The sequence below is a fragment of the Toxorhynchites rutilus genome, chromosome 1 (genome assembly GCF_029784135.1).
Source record: "Toxorhynchites rutilus septentrionalis strain SRP chromosome 1, ASM2978413v1, whole genome shotgun sequence".
Taxonomy (NCBI): domain Eukaryota; kingdom Metazoa; phylum Arthropoda; class Insecta; order Diptera; family Culicidae; genus Toxorhynchites; species Toxorhynchites rutilus.
The window spans coordinates 164,721,333-164,743,462 of record NC_073744.1 but is presented as its reverse complement, the minus strand read 5'-3'; the positions used below and the strand labels follow the sequence as shown (position 1 = coordinate 164,743,462).

Genomic DNA, 22,130 nt, shown 5'->3' with positions numbered 1-22,130 from the left:
GTACGCTTGTTCTGACGAACCGTGGCTTGCGGCAGTGCGGAAGAAATATATGTTTCCCATGCTGCTTTTCCCATTTCGTCAAAACCCCATCAATATGGGTATCAAATGGAAGGGTTTGCCTAGTAGATAACAGTTATTTATGAAAAATGTAAATCCAAAATGGCAGCCACCCCAAAATGGCGAAATATGTATTACTTTCAAAATCCCCTCAATATGGGTATCTAATGAAAGGACTTGACTAGTAGAACACAATTATTCATGAAAAATGTAAATCCAAAATGATGACCGTTACGAAATGGCAGACTACTTTTCTTCGGAAAACCCTATCATATGGGTATCAGATGAACGGGGTTGACTAGTAAATCACAGTTAATGATAAATCCAACCCGCATATGGGTATCGAATGAAATGATTTGACTAATATAATACAGTTAATCATGAAAATATTCCATTCGAAATATTTTAAAAACGTTTGGGATATAAAACGAGGAGAAAACTGTATCGTTATCGAAAACTACTATATTCTCCCGACTGATAATTCGACATGATCAACATTTTATGGATCAAGAGAAATCAGTTCTAGTGATTATAAAAAAGCTCTGTATAAATTTATTCCGGAGCTGGTAAAACGATCTACAAATCTTGAGTCAGACGAATTAGTAGCCTAACAAATACTGCTAGATCCTCGCTTCAAGCAGCAAGGTTTTGGGGATAACAGAAAGTACAACTATGCACACCAGTCGTTGATAAGGATGCTAAAAATGACATCCATAGAACACACACCTACGAAACTACCACAAATCGTTGGTGATGAAGCGCTGTCATCTGTATGGGAGGAGTTTAATGCATTGGTTGGCAATCTTCGATCCTCACATGATCCAAAAGCTGTTGCAACATCTATTGTAGATAAACATTTAGCGGAACCACTGCTGAGACTAAGCGACCCTTCGTTTTGGTGGAATGAAAGGAAATTTATCTCTCCGCGGCTCTATCTTTTTTTTGAAAATATTATATATTCCGGCGCCTTCAGTACCATATGAGCGAGTTTTTCCGAAAGCAAGACAAGTTTGCAGTGAAAGATGTAGTAGACTTCCATCATATAACATTGGAAAGATAATGTTTATAAATAAAAAAAAAAGAATATCATTGTGATGGAAATATTTCAGAGAAAACCTTTAGTAAAATAATAATTTTACTTTTCTCTGCACTGATTATTGTTTTAAACCTTATTTTTTACGTCTTCCATTCTTTACATATCCGAATAAACCAGTTCTTGAAAAGAGCCGTCGAGCCGCTCAAATGAGCCGGCTCTTTTCATTGAGCGCACGGCTCTGAGCCGCTCACTGAAATGAACCGTTTTGCTCATCTCTAATCGTATCACACCCGCTATCCGTCGTTTAGCTCGTCGTGGTGGTGCCAATCAAACCCTCGCAAATCGACGCACAGAAGCCGATGGCGCCAAAGTCAAGGAAAGCATCAGCGAATCCGTAAAAGCTACCGCTCCCAAAACTAAACTGATACATCCGACTGAAACGCAGCAGATTCCGTACAACCCATTAAACCATTCCAGTCCTTCTCAGGACTATCAATTTGTTTTGAAACAAAAGAGTTTATTTTACTGTTTTCCACTTACCACAAAAACTATATAAAACTATGATCAAAAATACTGTTTATTTTTACATTTTCTACTAACAACTAACAGGGAACCATCATATCACGTCTAGAAATGTCCAAAATTTTCGTAGGGGATAACCGCAATAACCGATTCATTCGAGGAAATGTCTATAAGTATTCGATTAATCGAGCGAATATTCGATGACCAGATATCGATAAAAGTTACGTCAAATATAATTTTAAATAAACATCGAAGTGCTAAATAATATATTGACGTAGGATTACGTCTTTCGGGAACATATTGGGGTACAAATTGAAAATCGAAAATCGAGCACATCGTGAAAATTGTCCAATTTCAAACGCCTATTGCTCAGTCATTTCATGATGGATTGGTGAAATTTTTAAATCAACCGATTTCTGCACTTCATAACAATTTTTTATATTGAAGAAAATAATATATGACATGAAACTAACTATCGAACAATTCAAAAATCTCAACCCCTATTCTAACGGAAATACCCACTTCTGATTGGTCGAAATTGACGACACATGCGGCGGTTCCTTAACAGAGACATCAAAACCAAGCTGTCTGGGGGAAATCGGCATTGCAAATATATGCAAGTCGGGGGCATTTTCATATTGCAAGTAAGGTGAGTGATACGATTAATTCTAGCAAATAAAATTTAAATTTGGAACTTTAATGTTTGTTGCTTCGAGAAATTTTACATCAATGACCGATCGTGTATTGTGGAAAATTCAGCACAAGTGTAAGTGTAAAATTGTATATTGTCACAGTTGTGTTAAAAATGACTTGATATATGGAAATTTAATTTTCATAAATAAAAGCGTACATATAGTATTAGGTGTTGTTACCCAGCATACATTAAATCGTACAATTTTGCATGTGCCAAGTCTTACAAGGAATCCGAATAAATCATAATCGCATATAATATCAATCAAAGTATGTATCGTGTATATTGGAAATCGCATAAAATGTAAAAACTCGATTTCATATACCATTATTAAATTAAGTCGCATATCGGTATAATAAACATCAATTTTATGATGTACTTTGTCGTAAAATATATTGAATCCGCATCATATGCGTATATTACGCTGACGCAGTTTGTGGGTCGTATAATCGTATAATTTAAATCGATTCAGTACTGTAGTAAATCGTGTTGCATGCTGAAGAAAATCATGAAACAGTAAATCATATTAGATCCTAATAAAGAACATATTACATCGTATTGAAATGTCAATGAAATGCTGATGCACTCGAAAGTTTTAACCGCTGTTGATTTAAATTTCAGATAGCCACGCGAGATAGCTGGTGGATGATAATCCAGACAACCGGAGTTCGAACCCACATCGGAGCAGTTTTCACCAAACAGCAATCTGTGCCATTTTAAACATTCATATTCCACTCCCAACACAAGTCAATTAAACAATTATTATTTCTACAAACATAAATACTCATATATAAAAATGGCGATTCGTGAGGCTATAATAAACATTTCACGAAAATATTTTGCGCCATTTGTTTTTTTTCATGTCTGTAATAAATCGTATATGAGTATGGCAAAAGTCGTATTTGGTGCATTGACAATTCATGAATATATTCATATTAGATCGCAATTCAATTTCAACATAATCGCTATTATAGCCGGTCAAAGTTGCATATTCATCCAAACAAATTCGGTAAACATTTGCCATGTATGTATATGGCCTCCAATTTTGTATGCATATGCCAGTTAGGCGCATTATATGCCAACCAAATTTTAGGGCATATGATGTTATATATACGCTTGTTATGCGATTTAATGTTTGCTGGGTAGTCCAATTAAAATTCGCATTGGGTTGAATAAACACTTAAATAAAAAAAAATTATAAATGAAAATTACCTTTTCCATTTCAAATATGTTTTCTCTATATTAAAGTAATATGTTTTTACTGATGAGAAAAATTGATAATTGTGTTCGGTATTGGCAATTATCATACATTGGTTTTTTTTTTCTTTATGTCATCCATACATAACACTGGAGGCATTTCGTCTAAGATCACGGAGGGTGGTTTTCATCATATCTCGTTCCACTTTGGTATCTTTTATCTGATACGCACCATCCAACGACGGTTTACTGTCCTTCATGTAAACACTGGTATAGTGAACAAACAATACCCAACAACCAAACAAAACGGCCGTTTTCAGGGCCACCGAATCATTATCAAAGAGTTTAACGATGTAATTCTTCAAACATATCCAAAATCAACAGGTTTTGGTCAATTTGGTTTTTATCGATGGTGTAATGGATCAGAATGTTTACTTGAACATCCTGAAGGAAAATATGAAGCAAAGTGTCAACAAAATGTGATAGATTCGAGGAATCATGTTATGCCAGGACAATAACCGAGAGCTCAAGACATATAAAGTTCGTACATGGTTACATTACAATTGCTCAAAAGTTATTGATATTCCTCCACAATCTTCCACCATCAATCTCAGTAAAAAGCTGAGGAATTTATTTATGTAGGAAATTTAGAAACCATTAAACTTCTAAAAATAACGATTTTCAAAACCACTTGATGAAATATTGATGAATATTCCTTCCGAATACACAAAAAAACTCGTAGATATGGCTAAAGACAGCTAAAAATAGTTGCAATGAACAAGGGATACCATACTAATGACGGAATTCGGAAATTGGCCAACCCCTTCGAAATTGAATTAAGATTTCAACCAGCGTACGATTATGAGTTTGAGTCAATTTTCATACATTGGCTCACACATTCGCCAATTTCAGAAAAATAAAAACCATTATTCTGAAAACAGATAGCAAACCTTTTAACTCTCATATGACACTATGATTTTATCGAAATAGAATGCTCCGAAGGCTTGTTTTCGATTTTCAAAAGAAGGGAAAAGAGATCTGCATAATGGAGTACGATTACGGACTTGAATCACTGTATATTGCCCGCACGAGGGCGTTTTAGTCTGGGCTTAGGCCATGTCAGAAGGGCTGGAATTGAATACACCATGTCACAACTTTGTTTGAACCTCTCACTTCATACGTTTGTAACTATTCTAATTATGAATAATTTTGTTCCGTTCAATTTTTGTTTTTATTGTTAGAAGATAGATAAATGAATAATTGTATAATGGATAGTAAATTTATTTTTATTCATACAGAGCCCGAAAATGTGTCCAAAACGTGTGTCTGCACTAGAATCCCCCCTTAAAACACCCCCTTACAGAACGAACATAGCTGAATCGTACCGAAATTCCCCAAACTCGTTCCCAAAATCGATACATTCCTGTCGAACAATTTGTGCAAGTAGAATATTTTCAAGCAACCCGAAATATCGCCTCGACTGGTGACAGCTGCCATGGCGACGTATGACGACGGCTCTCTCACACGCACATACACAGAGCCATTTTTGCGACGAAATAACGACGGCTGCATAACAAGTCAAAACATGCAAACAAGCTGCTGCTTGGATGTGACAATTTGGCACTTGGTGAACTCAGCTGCTACGGAAGCAGACAAGAAATAGTGCGGACAGCATGGAATTCTACGCAATATATCTGCCGTACAAGGAACCCGAACTGTGTAGGTATTTATAGAGGTTCATTCCATCTTCTCTTCAGCGGTTGGGACGTGCCGGCCCGAATGCTTTGAGGTTGCTACGCAAAAATGCCATCTTTTATTTTTGTTCGATTGTTGGACTCCATTCGAGAACTGCATTCGCATGCATTGATTCTCGCAATTAGTTTTTTTTTTCCTACCAATGGATGTTTTTCTTTGTTTCGCCGATGTTGGCGCAGAAAGGGCTAAATGGAGTATGTTTTCTATTATTTTTAGCGATAAAGAGTTACTACAATGATAAGGAGGAGGCACTCAAGGTGCTCAAATCACACAAGGAGGCCCGGCTGAAGGCGTTCCGGACCAGCGAGGAGGCGGTGTACTTTTATCTCAATGGCCCATCGGATCCGGTTCCGTCGAGTGCTCCCAAATGTAAGTATGCCCCGAAGGCAAGAGTTTAACATATTTACATCAGCTGTGTCAGTCAATGAGACTGGCTGGAATCTCGACTCATTTTCCTCTATTTACTTTAACCGGGTGCTATAATTAAACGATCGTTCTCTTCGGTTCATTGATTTCGATCGAAAGGTTGTTCGATATCAGTAAATTGCGGTGTGTCGCAAAAGTTACAGTGATTTTATGCTGGTGAGGTAAACCTCGTACAAAAATTTACACGTAGATGTCGATTATCGGCATGGCGAATTCGAAGATTGCAGAATCTGTGTTCAATTATAAGATTTATTGGACTGTTTTTTTGCTTGATAAACAAAACTGTTTAAGAACCAAGCATGGTACTATCATGCTTTTAGATATTAACCGACTTGCTCGAAAATGTGTCTAGTTTCAACGCAGTTTTGACATTTTAAAATTATTGGGGGAATGGAAAATTCTTTTACTTAGAGTTACCAAATCAAACAGAATCCAAGATCTGATAGATGGTCGGCCCGTCTCGGATCCAACTGACGTCAGAACCTATCGAGGCGCATAAACAGATTCTGACCGCTGCCTTCTTATTTTTCTTGCCACGAGCAGAAATGCGTCGAAATAAGGATGAGAGCATCCTGACGAAGGAACGTGAAGTGACCGAAAGGTGAGGGCAGCACTTCGATGAACACCTGAATGGCGCACAGGCAGAGGACCAAGATAATGATGGAAGCGATTACGTAGTTGCAGTAAATAATGAAGATGTACCACCCCTAACGTTGGGTGGAGTTAGGAATGCCATCAAACGGCTTAAGAACATCAAATCAACTCGGGAAGACGGCATCGGAGCGGAATTTGTCATAATGGGCCCGGAAAATTTTGTTTGATAGTCTACATTGACTGATGGTCAGAATATGGGAATCAGAGCAGCTACTGGAGGAGTGGAAAGATGAGGTTATTTGAAAGGCCGCAAACTATACTGTGAAAACTTTTGGGCAATCATCGTCCCGAATGCTGTCTACTACTGATCAAATCTTCATCTTGAGGCAAATTTTTCTGGAATGCCGTGAGTACAGAATCCCAACGCACTATCTATTCGTCGACTTTAGAGTCGCATGAGATTCAATAACACGAAGAGATCTATGGAGAAACATGGATGAAAGCGGCATCCCCGGGAAGTTGACCTGAATAATTAGAGCTACGGTGGATACAATACAGTACTGTGTGCGAATATTGAGTGAATTATCACCCAGCTCCCCAGTGGACAGTGTTTGCCAAATGATCCATTCACTGGAAAAATCGCTTTCGTTCGTTCAAATATGATCATACACAAATCATTTCCCCCAGCGGCATCCTTTTGTTGTTACGTACTGCAAATCACGACACTAAAGAGAACGAGACAACTCTGCATCGGTTCGCACTTCATGGTACACCGACACGCAAGCAGAACCATCATATACGCTTTCGGTGCAGAAAGTTTATTTTCTTCTTTGCCTCTAACATATGCATATCGACCTCTCCATGCATCATGAAACAGCAGGATCGTACGGACTACGCAAAGCGAATGATTCATATTTAGCTAATATAGCAGATCCTGATTTTTAAGTCTCAGAGAGTGCAAACTATATGATTATTTAGCTCGATAGAGGCTAAGGGAAGGATAGACAGATCATATTTTCCGTTTTTAACGCCGCTGTCCCTTGAAATGTGTATGTTAGTATAGACCGCAAAGTGTTACTGGCAACACCGCTCTCTTTTCCCATTCGTTGCTCTCCGCAAATGGTGACCGAATGATGACATAATTTTTCTTGTCGATTTTGATCGAAATCCAAACACTGCCAGTGGATCATCCAAGCGTCTGGAGAACCGTGGAGGTGCGGTTAAAAACAGCGTCTGTTTCCCATGTCAGGAGTGGCTGATCCCTGTTCTCATGCCAGCGTGGGACTCTGGATAGAGCTGTGCACGATGGTTCTCCGACGAGACCGGGGTTTGGTGCAGGTCTTGCAAGCCATCCGTAAAAATGAAACGTACAGGGAAATTCACAAAGAAATCCGAGGCAGGACAATCGGACTAGACCCACGCAAAAACACGGACTAGAGACTGGAAATTCGGGACATGGAATTGCAGGTCTCTCAATTTTTTGCGAGTACCCGAATTCTTTCGGAAATATTAGGAGCTCGCAATTTCAACATCGTAGCGCTGCAGCAGGAGTGCTGGAAAGGTTCGATGGTGCGATCGTTTCAAGGTGGGTATACCATCTACCAGAGCTGCAGCAACATACACGAGCATCGCGATGGGAGACGCAGAAACGGGTGATTAGCTGGTGGCCGATCAATGAAAGAATGCGCAAATTGAGGCCACTGCTTCAACATCAGCATTATCAACGTCCACAAAGAAAAATTCTATGCGCAGCTAGAGGGTGCGCATAGATCGCTGCCCAAAACACGACATCAAAATCATCATCGGTGATTTGAACGGCAGCCAAGTCGGTCAAAAGGAGGAGTTCAGACCGGTAGTTAGTAGGTTCAGCGCCCATCCGCGAACTAATGAAAACAGCCTAAGACTTATCGACTTCGCTGCCTCCAAGAACTTCTCGTATATCATCGACGTCAGAACCTATCGTGACGCCAACATCGATTCAGACCACTACCTGGTGATGGACAAACTGCGTTCTAAACTGTCCCTCGTCAATAACATAAGACACCAGCGCTCACCACGGACCACCTACGACGACTGACGAACTGGATGCTGCTCCCCTCGATGAATGCGGGAAGACCCTGAAAGCAGCAATTAGCAGCACTGCAGAGACCGTCATCGGGTATGAACAACGAGGACAACGGAACGAATGGTTTGACGACGAGTGCCAAGCGCTCCTGAACGAGAAGGATGCAGCACGTGCAGCAATGCTGCAACGAGCGACTCGACAAAACGTGGAACGATACAGACTGAAGCGAAGGCAGCAAACACATCTCTTCCGGGGGAAAAAGCACCGCCTGGAAGAGAGAGAGAGAGAGAGAGAGAGAGAGAGAGAGAGAGAGAGAGAGAGAGAGAGAGAGACAATCGCGGAAGTTCTTCAAGAAACTAAACGCCTCGCACAAAGGCTTTTTGCCGCAGGTCGAAATGTGCAGGAACAAGGAAGGAGGCATCTTGACGAACGAACGCGAGGTGATCGAAAGGGCAAGGCAGCACTACGATGAACACCGGAACAGCGCGCAAACAGGAGACCAAGACGGCGTTGAGGAGGACTAGTGCAGTGAACAGCGACGATGTACCACCCCCGACGATGTGTGAAGTTAAGGAGGCCATCAATCAGCTAAAGAATCTCAAAGCAGCTGCTAAGGATGGCCTCGTAGCGGAGGTCTTCAAGGAAGTTCCGGGAAAACTTGTAGAGTGTATGCACCGGTTGATAGTCAGGATCTGCGACACATAACAGCTACCGGAGGAGTGGAAGGACGGGATAATATGGCCCATATATAAAAAGGTGGTAACTATCGTACCATCACAATCCTGAATGGTGCCTACAATATTCTGTCTCAGATCCTCTTCCGCCGTCTATCGCTAATAGTAAGTAGATTTGTGGGAAGTTATTAGGCCGGATTCATGCTAGAATGATCGACGACGGACCAGATTTTTATACTGCGGCAGATCCTCCAAAAGTGCCGCGAGTATCAGGTCCCTACGCGCCACATTTTGGTCGATTTCAAGGCCGCATTTTATACAATCGACCGACGACAGCTGACGACAGCTCTAACATGCTAGGCACGATTTTCAACAAGTGAAGTCAGTTTATCTGCATGGCCGATGACATGGATATAATCGGAAGAAATAAGAAGCAGAACTTATTGGGCTTGGGATTGATGGGTCAATGGGCACGACGCATCGCCCATGCTTGGAGAGGATTCACAAGGTGTTTTCGAACGCCGCGCGCCATTTCAGAAGTGGCGGGGTCTTCTATTACAGCGCACATTTTCAACTAGTCACTGTTGATTCGTACTGAGAGTAGAAATTCCGTTTCGTCCGTTCGACGTGCGACAGAACGTGGTTCGAGCATCTCAAATGATACGTCGTAGGAAGTCACGATCGTCAGTTGAATTAGAAAGTGTTGCAAAGCAAACCCTGGACTGTTAGATAATGAAGTCGCAATGAAATACCCTGTGTGTTTTGCCCATCTACAGGCAGGATTTCGCTCTTACCGAGCAAGCATCGTTGATGTAAAGTCTAGTGATGAAAAATTCGCGCGGGCTAAAAACTTGTATTCTGATGATGTCCCAAGGATGCATACTTATTGACGATCAAACATACGTGAGAATGGATTCTGTGCACCTTCTTGGTTAAAGATTTTACCTAGCCACGGTACGAGGAGATGTTCCCGACAGATTCAAATTAACGTTCATGGATAAATTTGTATCTGTGGAGCGAAAACCATGTCCATGTCCAAACCATCTCCACGAATGAATCAATCAAGTTTTGAGTTTTCGAACAGTCTGTGGCCGTGGCAATTGGTCGATTGGTTTTCATATCGTTAGCGTAACATAACCTTGTTCCAGGAGGCAATATATAAGGCAAAATGCTACCTTGCGGCACTTGGGAACCATTCTTTTGGTTAGCCATGAAAGCAAACTAGATGATATTCGATGAATTTGTTGAGTTTGGTAAGCAAAACTTCACGATCGAGACGATCGAATGCCACTTTCGAATCTGCGTAAATGGTGTAAAACAACGTCCTTTGCAACAAATCGTCCAAAATTATTCCGGTTACCTCGAAAGTTACGTTATGTTCTTCGCACATAATTGAAGTATGATATTCTGTTCATGGTTTTATTTCCCGACTATCCAGCTTGCAAAGGTTGCGAGCATTTCTGAGTGAGTGATAAGCCCCAAGGGAAGCATTTTTACGACGTTTGGAACGGCTATGTTGTAGTCGTACTGAATTGCAGTCTTAAGCGTAAGATTTTCGTTACTCCCGGTACTATTGACTCAGCTATTTATGTGAAAGAATGATTTGACGTTCATTCGTAAGCATTAAAAAGAAATATTACAGTAAACTCTCCCTAATTCGATGTTCTGTATCCCGATATTTTCCCTAACTCGATGGATTTCATGGCCCCTTGGATTGATTTTATAAGCATTTTCTCTCCATAACTCGATACCTGAGACGAATGAACTCTCAGAGTTTAAAGTCTCTTTAATTCAAGACCAGCCAGCCAACTCGATACCTCCCTAACTCGATGGTCTCTTGGATATCGAGTTAGGGAAAGTTGACTGTATTTCGTTATACTCCCATTACAGTAGGGGAACCATAGGATGGTATGGAAACTAATGTCTATTTGTACCAATAAAAGGTAATCCACCACTTAGGTTAATAGGAACCTACTATGAATTGATCAAGAATAACCTCCAATAAAACTACAATAATGAGAGATATTAGAAATGAAATAAAGATTTTTTAGTCGTATTTGTAATTGTCCGTTCTGTGCACGTTCAGAACAGGCATAACCGAACCAAAAAAGTCACTCAAAACTAACTAAATTTGCCTACTCCGTCGTTCTCACTGGATTCGCACGTCAGACCTGTTGCGGCTATTATACCATCAATATATACTTCTTGGGAGAGGATGTATACGCGAAATTCCATCGTAAAACGCTTGTCGCCAACTGTTGCGTTTGCGTGCTTTTTCGTTTTCATCCTGGATATTTATGATAGGGAATTATATTCTGCCAGATCTAACGTTATCTGATCGACTTTGAGACCTTTTCCATTTGGTTTCGGTTGAGTGATAACAATCCACGAGTCCGTAGGGCAGTAGAAGAGAAAGGCGAGCTGAAGGGTCGCGTGGGGTTATTATAGATTATTTATATATTATGGGGCTTGATGATTTGATGGTTGCTGAACTATATAGGAAAATTTTGTGCTCGCTACCAACTGAACTCAATATTTACTCATACCTCTCTACTTCTGATAAACCAAAGCGCAAATACCTCTCAAAACAGAGTCCAGAGGGTACATTCACAATTTTATTTCTCCCCTACAGCACCAAACCTTGCGCCGTCCAACAAAATGAAGCTTGAGAAAACCCCTTTCAAAGCACCCAAAAGCCAGGAACTGGTCGCGTTTCGCAAAAACATTGAAAAGAACGAGCTGGACACGGTGCGCAACATCATCCAGCTGAACCCCCGTTACCTGGTCAGCTCGGGCGATATGCCCACCATCCTGAAGGAGGGCCCCCGATACAACGCGTTGCATGTGGCCGCTATGGAGGGCAACGCCGAGATGTGCAAACTGATCGTGCAAACCATCGACAATCCGGCCTTCATCGAGAATCTGCACGGACAGCGGACACCCTCGACGGACGAGGTCAGTGCGATTCTGCTGGATCTGTATCTCAACATGCCGGACAAGTGCCGGAGCGAAACGCCGCTCCACTTTGCGGCCAAGTTTGGCTCGGTGGGCGTAGTGGAGGTGCTGATTTCCTATCCGCAGTGTAAGGTGACCAAGAACTCGGATGGCCATCTGCCGCAGGATGTGAGTTGTGAATACATGATTGTTGTCAAACATATGATTTTCTCCCTATCTTTCGCATCTCTCGTAGGTCATCTGCAGCCGGGCGAAGAGCAAAAATGACACACCGGAAATTCGCCGAGCCATCCGGGATCTGCTGCTGGGGCGGTTCTTTGTGCCGGTGCTACGAGCAGTGGACAACAGCACCCCGCCGCAGGTGGGCGAACCGTTCACACTGTCCCATCCACCAAATCTGGAGGCGAGGGACAAGTTCAGCGCGAAGCTCGAAATAAAGGCATACGCCGGTCCGATGGACAAGGAAAAAGCGCAGGTGTTCTGCAAGCGATGGAAAACTCCACCCAGGCTGATTCCCTCGCCGAAGTTTATCTCCCCGGTGAAGGCGCTCAGCTCGAGCAAGATTCCGGTGTCGATTTCGGGGGGTGGCGGCGTAATACCAGCGGGAGGAATTGGAGAGTCGTTTAGTCCGCTGTCTTCGACTCCGATAGTGAAGAAAGCGGGCAGGCGATCGCTGTTCCCGAACAGATCGTTCGAGCTGGATCGGGATGAGCAGGAGTGCGATAATTCGATAAATAACAACTTTGAGATTGAGGCGGTCAAGGAGGACGTGGACCAGGAAGCGCTTGAAGAGATGCGTCAGATGGATGATAAAAATGGGAATAGTTTAGGGGGAATCGTGCCAATGAGGACCCGTGGAGGCAGTTTGGGGCTGGGGATGAGTCCGGTTAAGAAGCCGAAGGAGAATTTTTTGTACAGGAAGTACAGGGAACGCTTGCAGAACTCATTCGCCACGATTTACGACGACGATGATGACGAGATCGATGCACGGAACGATGGGAATGATATGGATAAATCGGTGGGGAATGCCGATGGCGGCAACTATAGTTATTTTTGCGACGAGAACAATTCTATTTACGAGGGAGCGAGCGTTATCGATTCACCTTCGTTCAAGGAACGTAAGCTGCGGTTAACCGACACGGAGAAGGGTCTGGAAATAATCGGAAGAAATTTGGCGGAGAATCACGAAGTTGGGTGGAGTGAATATTGGAACTTTCTGGGAACCTTCGCCGATCTGAAGAGCAACGATGGGTTGGCACAGTTCGAGAATTATCTGCGCAAGCGCCAGCAGGAGAAGGATATCGATGAGCAGGAGGCGCTCCTCAAAGCTATGCTAACCCCGTCAGGGCCGCCTGCAGCGGCGTTAGCCACCAAGAAGCAGATAGAAGGTTCTGTTGCACCGAAATCGAACGATAGTCTCGGATCGATTTGTGCAGCCATGGGCAAGATGACGCTATCCGAAGGCTCGCAGATTTCCCCGCATGTTCGCAAGCTGCCGGAGCCGATTCGCTCGAAGATCACCAATCCGTATCTTTGTCTGCACAATTCGCTGCAGGTGTTTGCGATGCGTTTCGTGAAGAATCTGAACGAGAGCAGCACTTCGATGACGATGGATTTCGCCGCTTTCTTCCAGCAGGCCGTGGTCGATTGCGTGCGGAAGCTGAATGGGATGGTGGATAACTATCGGAAGGATGCAGCGTTTGGGTCGATCGATTTCAGCAAAGTGCATTCGCGTTACGCTCAGCTAATTGTGATCAACATCGAGCTGCAAGAGGAGAGTGCCCAGGGAGTGGTAAGTAGTTTGATTTAAATCAGTATAATCGAACAGGTTTTTAATGGCGAAAATTGCAGTTTGTCGTGTTTCGTGTCTAAGAAAAATTCAATAGTTGTGTGTGAAATCCTGTTGAAATTTGTGACCCGTTATAACTCGCTGAAGGCGAAATTGATACTGCATAAGATAAGTGAAACTTGCTACCTCAACTGATCACCTCAAGCTGCTGTTGGTTGAATTTCTTTTCTGGCATCACACAGATCTTCTATTGTTTTGATATTTCGCTACACATAAGATGCTTAGGCGAATGGATGAATGTGTTGTGTGTAAGGAAGGTATAGGGATCAGCGATGATTCGGAATCGCACCTTACATGATCAATATTATTGAAAAATATTTTAAGGGGTTGTATCTAGGACACGAACGCATATTATCGACGTAGAATTACGAATTATATTATTCAATCCACTTGTTTACCACTTCGAATATTATTTTAGAATGCATCGAAATTTTTGTAATAGATTATGCTCTTTGTTACAAATAAATTTGATGAACGTCCTTTTAGGTTTGATATGACGCCTGGGACTAACAAAATATGTGAACGGAAGAATTGTCAAACGATCATTGTATTTTACGTTTCCCTCCGAAATTATTGCACACTAGTAGCTGACCCGGCAAACTTCGTCCTGCCTAAAATTTGTTTTTTGTTATCAATACCTTTAAACATTCACGTTTTCTTACTATGAGCAAGTTCATGGGTCCAATCGCAGAAGTGTTCATTGATTGATCTTCTAATCGATACCGTTTAATTTTGTATGGCTACTCCCCCTTAGAGAGGGGGGTGGAGTGTCTAATCACCGTAAAAACATTTATTGCACCCTAAACCTTCATATGCCTAATTTGGTTTCATTTGCTTGATTAATTCTCGAGTAATGCAGAAATTTGAGTTTTATTTGTATGACAGCCCTTCACTCCCACAGTCCGTATTAGGAAAGCACAGCTCGGTGGGAACAAAAATACCCCCTACTTGCATGTATATTTGCAAAGCGGATTCCCACAGGTATATCGATTTTGAAGTCTGTGTTGGGGAAACCGTAAATCGGGCCAATCAACCCTTGGCAGTTAGGGCGTTTAGATAACGCTTGAAATTTTACAGTTATTCAATTGTTCATCTCATGAAAAATAACATTTTATTAATTGTGATAGACGCGTAGAAATATTTCCTATCAATTGATGCAAATATCTTTCCGATCTGTTACGAAATGTTCGAGCTATAAGCATTCGAAATACGGGTAGGGTTAGCACACAAATCGGCAGAACAAATGTATGGGAAAAAAGGAAGTTCTTCCAGTTTTCATGAATTTAAACCGTTTAGAGATTAGCGAATTGTAATGTATAGCATATCAAACTAATTTTTCAATATCCCAATCAACCCGGAAGTATGAAGTATCCGCGATGATTGGAGGCGACATTCGAGTTTGGGATCCACACTAAAGATTGTACTCGAAAAAATGCAACACTTTCTATTTGTGTATAACTTTTTACTTGCATGGGTAAAAATTGATGGAAATTTGGGTAAAACTAGTTAAGAGTGTAATGTTTACATGTGCAAAACTTAGTCACAATCTGTCCAGTGGTTATCGAGATGGCAAGCAAGAAGTGTTTCGACAAAAAATTGTGGGCGCTGTCGAGGAAATTCCAGAAAATTGTTGGGCGAACCACAAACGGAGGACTTAACAGAGAAGCAAGTTAATCGCAAAGTTCACGAAAGATTTGAAGAACGTGCTGACAAATATCTTATATTTTATATGCACAGTTTTGTGTCACAATCTCTCGCTACCTTTCGCGCAGCTTAAAAATTCTGTTAAAGGTGCATTTACGCTGTCCCTGTTTTTGCCCTTAAGTGAATTTAGCAATTTCAACTGAGCCATTTCAACTCACATAACGGTTTGTCCGAAAAGTTAATGTCGATTTTTGGGAAAACACAAACATAATTTTCAATCAAAGCATTATAATTAAATTTTATATCCATAGTTCTGTTTCGCAATATTTCGCCATCTTTCACGCAGCTTCACTATTCTATCCTCCCAAAACATGTTTGCCTCCTCGTCGAAAACTGCTGCGAGCCATACATGTGAGAAACATGATGCTTGGTAGTAGCTCATATTACAGAATCCATCTCAAATCCCACCAGAAACAGAGTATATTTTTCTTCGGGCGAAGACCGGATATGTAAAAGAATTTATAAGAATTGTATAAATCCTCGCATGAGCGGAAATGCTACTGTTTCGCCTAACCTTTTGATCGTTTATATTTTTTCCGAAAAACCTACACGATCACTACAGTCAATTGCAGAGAAATCAATATTCAAATTTTCACTGAATTCATCGTCCATGCTGTGGAATGAATAATTCAAAAATAATACCATTACGAATTGATATTAAGAGCAAAGTCATAAATTTCAGTATGCAACGTACATAGTTTTTTTCTGTTTTTCTGTTTTACGTGATAATCAGTCAGTGTGGTTTTTATGGAGATACTTAATAAGAGTATTTCCAATACAATTGTTGGAAAAATTATTGGTTCATTGGTTCAATAACAAGCCCAAACGAATGATGGCCCATTTTGCCCCGCCTGGTCATATTGCCCCCATCTACCCAACAGATAGAAATGAAAAGAAAAAAAAGAATGTTGTCTAGGGGAACTGGGGGTAAGCCCGGCCTCATGAGGGAAAGTATTGTTTCGTGCGATCTGAGGGCACATATTGGTATGTTTCCTGACAGAATCATTGTCTAGATAATTTTCCATGATATATAAGAAATATCAGTGCTTTTAAACGGAAATTTGCAATAGTCAATTTTTAGAGCTGACATAAAAACAGAGTTCACCGAGTAAAACCGGTCCCCATGGGGGTAACACTGGCACCCTCAATTTGTCAATAAATATACTTGACACCAGCTGAACCAGTTTGAATCTGGCAATCACCAAATGGGAAGTATTCTAATTCTAGATGTCGCTATCGAATATGGTTCGAATCGCTTAACTGATTCCGGACATATGGTCGGAACAAGCTCCGGTGGGCATGGAATATGGAAAAGAAAGGGATTTGATGTTAGGCAAATCTATTATGCCACACCTCAAACCACACCACAATTCAATTACTACTTCGATGGAATCTAGGACCTAGTTTCGAGCTTATCACCTTTCACAAAACGTGAGCCTGTAATGTAGAGCTGGGGATTCCAAAGTCTCGGAAGCACGTTGACAGAAACTCCATCAACGATAGTCTCTTTTGCAAGGGTGAGGTTCTCCTGGAACCCACTCTCACAATTCGATTTCCTTGGGAACTGCGAGGCATCTGAAAAAGATGGAAAATATGTCCCAACAACATTCACCTAACTGGAAATCATACCAGACTTACTCCACTGCCGGTGACGGTATTACCCCAAACGCATACATTTTTTAAGGAGACTATTTCTACAGGGTTTTCCAACTTTAAATTCCGAAAGTAAATTGAAATAAAACACACTTAGAATTCGAATTTCGATGAAACTTTTATTTCAAATTAAAGTTAGGTTTATGCCATTATGTGTGAAATACAACATCATTCAAATGTCCACCTAGGGCTTCCTCGCACACCTTGATCCGGAACAGGTAATTTTCGATGACTTTTCGCACATATGGGGGGGGGGGGTATCTCGGTCATAACTTCACGAATGTTGTCTTTCAAATGTTCAAGAGTTTGCGGAGAGTTGGCATAGACACGGTCTTTCGCATAACCCAACAAAAAAAAAGTCTAGCGGGTTCAAATCGCATGATCTGGACGGCCAATTGGCATCATCAAAACGCGAAATTATGCGTCCCTCAAATTTCGTTCGTAATATGGCCATGTTCGGTTGTGTTGTGTGGCACGTGGCGCCGTCCTGCTGAAACCACATGTCATCCGTATCCATATCTTCAATTTGTGGCAAAAAAAATCGGTTAACATGCGGCCATAGCGCTCACCACTCACAGTTACTGTCTCGCCGTCCTCATTTTCAAAGAAATACGGCCCGATGACTCTACCAGACCATAATGCGCACCAAACAGTGACTTTTGGCGGATGCAATGGCCTCTCAACAATCACGTGTGGATTTTCTGAGCCCCATATACGGAAATTTTGGACCACCGAGTTCGAAATGTGCCTCATCGCTAAAGAAAATTTGATGCGAAAATTCAGCATTTTGCTGCTGTTGTTCGTTCACCCAATCGACGTATGCCCGACGCATTCCATGGTTACCACGCTCTAATTTTTGTACTAGTTGGACTTTATATGGATGTAGGTGCAAGTCCAAATGCAAAATTCGCCACAATGATGTGTTTGACAAGCCCAATTGCTGAGCACGCCGTGGAATCTCCACACTGGCAGCAACAGCAGCAATATTTTCGGCCGAACGCACATTCCGATGAGGCACAGGTTTCACAATATCCGCTACGGATCCAGTTTGTTCGAATTTACGCACTACATTAGCGATTGTGTGCTCCGTAGGTCGTCCATGACGACCAAAGTCCGTCCGTAATGCTCGAAAAACATTTGCCGGTTTTTCATCATTTTTATAGTATAATTTAACAAAATTAACACGTTGTGCGATGCTAAAACGATCCATACTGTAAAATGGCAGACATTCAACTAACGATATGACGCTACTTTTGGATGCCCGAAATGGAAAACCCTGTATTAATTTATTGCATCAACTTAACTTAACTTAACTTAACTTAACTCAAGCAAAAGTCCGATTTGGAGCTGTTTTCATTCTGTCATATTTTCTGTATCAAACATTTATTCCATGTAACGGAAAAACATGTTATTTTGATGAAAAATCTTGAACGAGAATTGTGTCTGAAAATAATCTGATATTATAATGTCGAGTTTTGGTAGAAGTACTGAAATTTTATAGTAAAAAATAATTTTAAAGGGTATATTAGAAGACCAATCAATGAACAGTTCTGCGATTGGACCCATGAAACGTGGATGTGATAACGAAAAATATATTCTGGGCGGGGCGAAGTTTGCCGAGTCAGCTAGTTAATAGATAAAGCAACATTTCGGGGATATGGGGATGACGTTTTGAGCGGGCGGGACAATCCAGAAAGCTCGAGATGTGCCTACCAGATCGGTTGCGCTTGACGGAGTGTTAAAATAGTTGGTTTTTTTGTGAAAGGAATTATGTATTAATGAATTGAGGGGCTCAAAATGAAAGGGGTGTAAGTGGTTTCTCTACATCGACTCTCTCTTTTGGTCATAACTTAGCTGCAAACACATTCCCATCTGTATTTGACAATGTGGAAGATAGGTCCGAACCTCATCTATCGGATTCTATAGCAAGCTCAAATTGGAACGTTTTTGCAGTTGAGATATTAACTAAAGAAAAAGTTTATGAAGAGAAATCGATCACGTCACTTACACCCCTTTGCTTCCGAGCCCCTCAATTATCAATTAGACAATCGACTAACTCAAACCTATGTAGGGAAATGAGGTGGGACTTTCATTATTATTATTATAAAAACACAAAATTCCTTTCCCTGCACAGATTCATCGCCTGAAGGTTCTGCTCGACAAAAGCCGTGAGGTGAACTCTGCCCGGAAGTACCCGGATCTGCACGACAGTCTGATATGTTTGCAAAATTTCCTCGACTTTTACATTCACAAGAAAACCGAACTGATGAGAGACGGCCAGGGAGATGGCTGTCCGGCCGTACAGACTGAAACCGGCTGCAGCCGTATCTGGAGGGAGGATCCGCTGGTGCATTGCTGCAACTGTCGGCTTGACGGGGCGGTGTACGCGAAAAAGGGAAGCATGGAGCGGTTGAACAAACGCCGGGAACAGCGACAGAAAGCTGCCAGCGCTCAACTGCAACAGCAGCAATCACCGGTGAACGAAGCAAACGAGCTAATCATTTCTAGTCTTGCAACGCACGATATCTTTACGCAGCGTCATCAGTATCGCAATCTAGCGGTGGATGACGAGCAGTCCGATGAAGATGCGGATGAATACTTCGTAAGTGATAGATGATTGGCTATATCTAGAAGCATTTAATGAAAACTTATCCTCGTTATCTTTTGTAGAGTTGCAGCGATTCCGAACCGGACGCGGATTCAGATGATGATGATCCGAACGTGAGCTACGAAACGCCCCCTTCAAGTCCGTCTTTCTTCTCCCGGTGGCAGGAAGAGTTCGATTTAAGCTCAGTTTCCCAAAACGAGCATGCGGAGGGTAGCGATGATAACTTTCTCGACAGCAAAGATGATCTGGACGACTTCGCCGCTGATGATGATGATGCTGATGTTAGCGAGGAAAGTGAGGCCAAAAAATATCAGAACTTTATCGAAGGTGACGTTCCAAGCAAGCAGGATTTGGATGTGTTGAATGTGATTGAGAAGCGAGCTATAGATCAGGTCCAGTTTCCACATGTGTTCGAGTGGCGACAAGCCATGCTCAAGCTCTCACTGGATGATAAGAAAAGGTAAGTGAACTCCCAAACTCCTGAACCAAACACTACAGCTTATTGCTGCTTGCTTGCAGCCTAACAACGGTTAAGCTAAATCGTTCACGCTGGCGTGCCATCGGCGGGGGTTTTACCGCCTTCAACGACTCTTGTGCAACAGCGGATCACGAGATCAGTACGGCGTCGATTTGCGACACTCGGTTTGAAGAGACGCCCCTTCGGGGCCCGACATCTGTGTCGAAATTGTTCAAGTACCTTCGCGGAAACGGTGCCACCAGTGGGGGGAACGATAGTCTGGCATCGCTAGACGCGCGTCTCAATCTGATGAACATCTCCGACTATAACAGCAATATCCAGCAGCGGGTAGCACCTGCCCCGTCTTCGTAGTTGTCTTCTCAGGGAGGGTATCATGCTTCGCCTTCCTGAGAGTTGTATATTGAGATCTTTGTTCTTTTTTTAAACTTACCTTTTGTTATCACTTCTTCTCGTTCGAGTCATTTTATATAACCGATACTGTTTTGTTTGCGAATGATCAAGCAAGATGAACTATTTTTTTACGTGATGAAACAAAAGAAAACGCAAACTTTGCTTTAGAAACATAATTTGATAGTTAGATTACAAGGAAACCTGCCAAAAGAGAGAGAGAGAGACGAAACACAACAATAAAATACATAACAATACACACTCTCGAACACAAAATGTTCCAAGAACTGTCATGCCATGTGAAATAGACAAAATTCCAAACACCTTCCCCATATGTTGTTGGGTGGCTCATGGTAATATTACACGTGTGATCGAGGGCCGCGTGAGGTCCGGTAGTATCCATTCGTACATATACATATATATTTGATATCGATTCCAGACAAAAACGAGATAAATACAAAGCTGCAAAGCAATCATCCGTTAAATAGCAGGGCACGGTTTTTATCCTACTAAAGCAGTCCGAAAGATCCGTGTCTTGTAAATACGATTCTGTAGAACGCCTACACAATTTTATCACAGTTCCCTCACCGCCGTTCACCGCCGACAGACGGAAGATTTGTGGCCGGATTAATGACCTGCTACTCGACATTAGATCAAATCCTCGAACAGCGTTGCCAATGTTCCAGTTTAAACTGGAATCTTCCGGTTTTTTTTGCTCGATCCAATCAAACAGTTAAACCTTAAAATCTTCCAGTTTTTTTTAAATATTGTCCAGTTTTATCAAATTTTTCATAGGTGTGCTTCAGTTTTACCAACTTTTTCTATCTATCTATATATATATATATATATATATATATATATATATATATATATATATATATATATATATATATATATATATATATATATATATATATATATATATATATATATATATATATATATATATATATATATATATATATATATATATATATATATAATGGAGTGATGTCTGTCTGTCTGTCTGATTCTTATAGACTCGGAAACTACTGAACCGATCGACATGAAAATTGGTATGTAGGGGTTTTTGGGGCCGGGGAAGGTTTTCGTGATATTTTGAGACCCCTCCCCCCTCTCTAAGGGAGGGCTGCCATACAAATGAAACAAAAATTTCTGCATTACTCGGATATTAACCAAGCAAACGAAACCTAAGTTGGCATGTGAAAGTTTTAGGGTGCAATAAATGTTTCTATGATGGTTAGACAGTCCTTCCCCCACTCAAAGGGGGGGCTGCCATACAAATGAAACACAAATTTCTGCATTACTCGAGAATTAATCAAGCAAATGAAACCAAATTTGGCATGTGGAGGTTTTAGGATGCAATAAATGTTTCTATGGTGTTAAGATACTCCTTCCCCCTCTCTTAGAGGGGGCTGCCGTACAAATGAAACACAAATTTTTGCATTACCCGAGAATTAATCAAGCAAATAAAACCAA

The 22,130-nt window shown here is 41.5% G+C and overlaps 1 protein-coding gene across 1 annotated transcript; it reads left to right on the top strand.

The window, feature by feature from the left end:
• The first annotated feature begins 5,048 nt into the window (after positions 1-5,048).
• LOC129761824 (ankyrin repeat and LEM domain-containing protein 2 homolog) lies at positions 5,049-21,136 on the top strand. Its single transcript, XM_055759610.1, has 7 exons — positions 5,049-5,222; positions 5,475-5,627; positions 11,650-12,140; positions 12,208-13,764; positions 19,313-19,780; positions 19,849-20,246; positions 20,306-21,136. The coding sequence occupies exons 1-7, from the start codon at positions 5,177-5,179 to the stop codon at positions 20,613-20,615; spliced, it is 3,423 nt and encodes a 1,140-aa protein (XP_055615585.1). The 5' UTR covers positions 5,049-5,176; the 3' UTR covers positions 20,616-21,136.
• The last annotated feature ends 994 nt before the right edge of the window (positions 21,137-22,130 follow it).